Source organism: Neofelis nebulosa, chromosome 10 (assembly GCF_028018385.1).
Source record: "Neofelis nebulosa isolate mNeoNeb1 chromosome 10, mNeoNeb1.pri, whole genome shotgun sequence".
In the NCBI taxonomy this organism is placed as follows: domain Eukaryota; kingdom Metazoa; phylum Chordata; class Mammalia; order Carnivora; family Felidae; genus Neofelis; species Neofelis nebulosa.
Window position 1 is genome coordinate 57,027,287 of NC_080791.1, and position 6,237 is coordinate 57,033,523.

Here is a 6,237-nt window from a genome sequence, read left to right on the forward strand (position 1 = left end):
GATCCGACTTTCCCAGTAAAATGTAAACTCTAAGAAGGTAGGAATTTTGCCTGCCTTCTATACTTTCACCACTGTATCACCTGAACATAAGCGTAATGATTTCCATTTGGTAGGTTATTAGTTAAGTAGTAATTAATATTTGTCCAAAGAATAAAGGTAGGAATTTTGGATTCACATGGTAGAAATCAACACCACAGCCTACCATTAGTCTTCTAGAGTTGGTTGTAAATAATTGTGATTATATTATCTATCTATCTATACATATAAACATTTATATTAACGTTATAAAATCTCATTCCAGAATCTTTTGTTTCTATGATTTCCAGATATTCCATTGTCCAGATGTTCCAGCTGCCTATCCCCCAGAAATCCAGATCTGGCTTGCTATGGAGGCCACAACTTGTAACGGATCAGTGGATGGATCACCAGTCTTCTATCTGGTGGGAATCCCCTCTTTGCCAGAGACCTTCTTCCTCCCTATGTTTTTTATTTTCCTCCTCTTCTATCTTCTCATCCTTATGGGAAATGCCCTGATCCTGGTGGCTGTGGTGGCAGAGCCCAGCCTCCACAAGCCCATGTACTTCTTCCTGATCAATCTCTCTACTCTGGACATTCTCTTCACCACAACCACTGTCCCCAAGATGCTGTCCTTATTCCTGCTTGGAGACCACTTCCTCAGCTTCCCTGCTTGCTTATTGCAAATGTACCTCTTCCAAGGCTTCACATGTTCAGAAGCCTTCATCTTGGTGGTCATGGCCTATGACCGCTATGTGGCTATCTGCCGCCCACTGCACTACCCTGTCCACATGACCCCACAGACCAATGCTTCACTGGCAGCCTGTGCCTGGCTTACCGCCCTCCTCCTGCCCATCCCAGCAGTAGTCAAGACCTCCCAGATGGCATATAACAACATTGCTCAGATCTACCATTGTTTCTGTGATCATTTAGCTCTGGTTCAGGCTTCCTGCTCTGACACCATGCCCCAGACCCTCATGGGCTTCTGTATTGCTATGGTGGTATCCTTCCTGCCCCTTCTCCTGGTTCTTCTTTCCTATGCCCACATCCTGGCCTCGGTGCTTCGCATCAGCTCCCGAGAAGGACGCTCAAAAGCCTTCTCCACCTGCAGCTCCCACCTCCTGGTGGTTGGCACCTACTATTCATCCATCGCCATAGCCTATGTGGCCTACAGGGCTGACTTGCCACTCGACTTCCACATCATGGGCAACGTAGCATATTCTATTCTCACACCAATCCTCAACCCTCTCATTTACACTCTGAGAAACAAGGATGTCAAGGCAGCCATTACCAAAATCACATGTCTCAAGACCCAGTCTGGGATAAGAGCCCTTGAGCTTTAGATGCAGCTAATTCTGCCCTCAGGACACCAAATAACAGTGCCCAGAACAGATTAGGAACTCAGTAAATACTGCTGAATAAATAAATTAATGCATACAGAATAGTAAAAGAGAATGCAACTGAACAGACACTTCCAACAGGCAAAGTCAGGTAGACAAGATGATCCATCCACGGATTTCAGTCAAACTTTTAATGAAAATAAAGTCTACACCATTGGAATAAAGTGCTGAGTCCTTCAGGACTATTAATGATGCTCTTCTCATTATCAGCAAAGTCTAGGAACAAATCCTACCCTCCCTTATATATGTTCTAAGAGATGCCAGGGAATTGATCTCTGCAGGGTGGTGGGTGCAGTGCCAACAGGAGTACCATCTTGAGGGGAAGCACCCTAAGAGACCTGCCTAGAAGCAAAAAGCTGAGGGTTTAGTGGACCATGGCTCACCTCCCAACAAGGCCTTGTATGGAGACACCACAGGAGCACAAGTGTGGACCAGGTTTAACAGGTGAGTAGGGCTAGGGATAAAGTGCTCCAAGACAGGCAGAGAATGCTGGGGTAGGGAAACAGGGTAGGTAGTCCAGAGCCTATAAAGGAGGACCAGGAATCAAGAAGACACTAGACACAGGCAACCAGGATCCAGGTTGACTGTGCACATGTAGGCTGTGGGAAATTGGACCACATATCCTGGCGGAGCTGGGCAAGGGGGTGCACTTAATGGGTGGGATTCAAATAATCTTGACCAAGGGAAAGCAAGGCTGATGATAGCAGTCACCACTGGACACACTAGCAAGCCCTGAGCCCAACATGTTCTAGGCTTATGTAAGTGATGTTTGAGCATTCTTTCTGTAAGCATCACAACAATCCAGGAGGTCACAGGTGAGGAAAATGAGCTCTAGGAAGGGGAAGTGACTTGCCTAAGGTCACACTGCTAGAAGTAGGAGCTAGGATTGGAATCAGGTCCTTTCTGACTCACACTTGACCACTAAGGTCCATGTGATAAGATGAAGGGAAAGAACCCAGCTGGCAACAGGTGCTCATGAGGCAAGATAGTCCCTGATCTCTCCTTTTGGGGCATGGGCCATTGTGCCATCTGATCGGCCAACCACAGAAGGGACCCTCAGAAGAGGGCTCATTGAATTGGAAACCCCCCAGAGATATTTTTCTCCAAAGCCGTCACTGTCCAGATGAGAAAACCAAGGCTCAGGGGCCCAAAGTCATAGCAGGCGGGTGGCAGAGCTGGTCCAGGAGCCAGCACTCTTGGTTGCCAGGTAGGGCTCAGTCTTTTGCAGCAGGCTGGCTCCAGAACACCTTCTGCTCTCACTTTCCCCAGCCGTGCCTTGAATGGACTCTCAGATTCTTGCTGGCTGAAGGGCATAGCCACTCCCTGGCAGGCTTGGATGATGAGAGGAGAAGATATACATGAGTGTGGCATCAGGTTATGTGTTCCAGTGACTGATTTTTTTGTCCTTCTCTGTAACTGGCTGGTGGACAATGCAGACAGGGAGCACCTGCCAGGGCAAGTTCTGTGTCCTGCCTGAGAAACAGCAATTTTTGGGCCCTGAGCACACGACTGCAACACTCAGATATACTGTGCAATTCAGAGTAAAACAAGGACCCTAACCTTTAACTTAAGTGTAAGAGGGTCCAGTCAAACTTGGATATTTCCTAGGATGGGCTAGTTGAACGATGCTTTGAAATACCAAAAGCGAAATTCTTTCAGAAATGATTGTTGGTGCCCCTGGTGGTGCCAGGTGGTGACCCAGCACCTGCCTGGTGTGCCTGTTGGACAGTCCAGCTCCGCGTGGCAGTGAGAAGCCACGTGCCACCTGTCCTCCCAGGTCATAGCATCTGTGCTTCAATTTGCACAGCGGTGGAGCAGAGGAGGGAAGAGAAAACGGCTGGAGTTAATGGCCCCTTAGGACCCCTCTGGCCTTGGCTCTCTGTGTTCCTACCTCTCTGATGCCCTACTCTGCCTCATCTGGGACTGTCAGCCACAGCTGCCTGAGGACAAAGGTGCCCAGGACAATGCGGTTTACATCGATTTGGGTCTGAGAAAATCCCAGTGGGTTATCATCTCAGGAATGGGTTAGATATCAAGGGATAGCCCTCTCAATTTGGGACAAAGAATTTTCACTCTTTTGCTAGATCCTTGGGTCTGACTTCTGGAACATTTCAAAGGCGGCTTTGAATTGACAGATACCAGGTCTTGATTTAGCACTCACCATATAGAACTCAGATAAAAATTTGAAATATAGAGTGCTTGGGTGGTTCAGTTGGTTAAGCGTCGCGATTAGGTCATGATCTCACAGTTCATGGGTTTGAGCCCTGCATCAAGCTCTCTGCTGTTAGCGCAGGAGCCTGCTTCGGATCCCCTGTCCCCCTCTTTCTGCCTCTCCCTTACTTGCATGCTCTTTCTCTCTTTCTCTCTCTCAAAAATAAAGTAAACATTTAAAAATATGAAATATAGATTTATCTGTTATCAATGAAAAAAAAAACAAAAAGAGAAATAGAAAACCTTAGTCCTAGTATTTTTCTCCCTCTGAAAAGTTGAACTTCTGGATCTCCAGGAAACAAGGCATAGAAGAAAGTGCCCTGTTTTGGGAAACAAAGGCCTGAGCTCTGGTGGGGGCTTTGCAACTTGCCTGTGGCACCTGGGAAAGCCCCTGCCCTTTCTGTGCTCAGTCTCTGGCCTGTGGGGTGAAGTGGTGGGACTTGAAAATAAAAGTGTTTTTTCCAGTTTTTATATTGGTGGTCTTACGCATGAGAGGTGTTTTAAGAAGAGGGGCATCTGGGTGGTTCAGTCGGTTAAGCGTCTTCGCTTCAGTTCAGGTCATGATCTCATGGTTCAAGAGTTTGAGCCCCATGTCGTCAGGCTCTGTGCTAACAGCTCGGACCCTGGAGCCTGCTTTGGATTCTGTGTCTCCCTGTCTCTCTGCCCCTCCTCTGCTCATGCTCTGTCTCTCTCTGTCCCTCAAAAAATAAATAAACATTAAAGAGGTGTTTTAAGAAGAGAGAGAATTTAGAAGTGACTCCAGAAAAATCATGGGGACACCACTCATGGAGTCACCAGGATCAACCAGACAGGAATACCAGTTATCAACATGGATTTCTCAGCGTCACTTAGTCCAAAGTGGAGGGTGAATCAGTATTTCTTTTAGCTCAACCCCCCAGATCTGTGGCTTGAAAACATTCCCTTCTGATTCCTCTGAAAGGGATTCTTTTTTCCTTTGAGTTGCTACTGCAAACCAGTTTCTCTTTATGGACAATGCCTCCCAGGGCACATGACAACTTCTGCCCAGGCACGAGTCAGCCTGCTGGGTGGGGGGCAGGGGGCAGGGGGTATGCAGTGGTTAAACAGGAGCACCTGCTGAGCTGAGGCAGCCAGTGGGAAGGTAAGTTCAATGGAGTCACACAGATATTGTCTTGGATTCTTTGTTGCTGCCCAATTGCGGGAGAATCCACTATCTGTTCCGACTCAGGAATGATTCTTCCCATCAAGAGCATTTTCAGCATTTCCCTTCACTGTAACCTAACAAAGAGCCCCACACCCAGAGACAGGATATGGAGACAGGCAGAACCACTGCACCAAGCGGCTGAGAAAGAAAGGAGCGATTCCCTGGTTAGTAATTATGGTGGGAAGACAGCATGTTGCTATAAACCTTGGAGAAATCAGTTCTCCCTAGCAACTTGGTAACAAAGATGTCACTTTTTATTTTTAATTAATTAATTAATTAATTTAACAGTTTATTTATTTATTTTGCAGGAGAGAGAGGGAGAGAGAGAGAGAGAGAGAGAGAGAGAGAAAGGGAGGGGAGGGGCAGAGAGAGAGAGAGAGAGAGAGAGAATCCTAAGCAGGCTCAGCACAGAGCCTGACTCAGGACTTGATCCCACGAATCATGAGATCATGACCTGAGCTGAAATCACGAGTCAGACACTCAGCCAACTGAGTCATGCAGGTGCCCCAAAGATGTTACTTTTTAAAAACTTAAAGCAAATGCTGGGGCGCCTGGGTGGCCCAGTTGGTTAAGTGTCCGACTTTGGCTCAGGTCAGGATCTCATGGTTTGTGAGTTTGAGCCCCACGTGGGGCTCTGTGCTGACAGCTGAGAGCCTGGAGCCTGCTTCGAATTCTGTCTCTCCCTCTCTCTCTGCCCCTCCCCCACTTGTGCTCTCTCTCTCTCTCTCTCTCTCTCTCTCAGAAAAAAATAAACAATAAAATAAACATCAAAAAAGCAAATGCCAAAAGAAAAAGGAGCTTAGGGACATGGTTTAAGAGATCTGTTATCCCCAAAAAGGATGATATGGGACATGGGAAAGAGAACCAGTTCTTCCATAACACTTAACCCAACTACAATTAAATTATGTGATTCAGGGGCGCCTGGGTGGCTCAGTGGATTAAGCATCCAACTTCAGCTCAGGTCATGATCTCATGGTCTGTGAGTTTGAGCCCTGAGTCAGGCTCTGTGTCAACAGCTCAGAGCCTGGAGCCTGCTTTGGATTCTGTGTCTCCATCTCTCTCTGCCCCTCCCCTTCTCTCTCTCTCTCTCTCTCTCTCTCTCTCTCTCTCCCCCTCAAAAATAAATAAACATTAAATAATTGTGTGATTCATTGCTTAATGTCTCTCTCTACCACTAGAATTAGCTCTATGACATTGGAGACTGTCTCTGTCTTATTCAACTGTCTACTATATACCCAGCATGTAACACATGGTTTTGTACATTGTAGATATTTTTCCATACTTTACTATAAAAGAAAAGAGGTTTTCCTTAATTATATAGTAACCATCACATATCATTCCAGAATCACTGATTGTTCTGGTTTCCAGATATGCCTGGTTCCCAGATGTTTCCCCTACCCACTTCCTTGGCATCCAGATTAACCCACC

The 6,237-nt window shown here is 46.8% G+C and overlaps 1 protein-coding gene across 1 annotated transcript; it reads left to right on the forward strand.

The window, feature by feature from the left end:
• Nucleotides 1-369: 369 nt before the first annotated feature.
• On the forward strand, nucleotides 370-1,358 carry LOC131488572 (olfactory receptor 2AT4). Its single transcript, XM_058690437.1, has one exon. It carries the CDS (start codon nucleotides 387-389, stop codon nucleotides 1,356-1,358), a length of 972 nt encoding a protein of 323 aa, XP_058546420.1. The 5' UTR covers nucleotides 370-386.
• The last annotated feature ends 4,879 nt before the right edge of the window (nucleotides 1,359-6,237 follow it).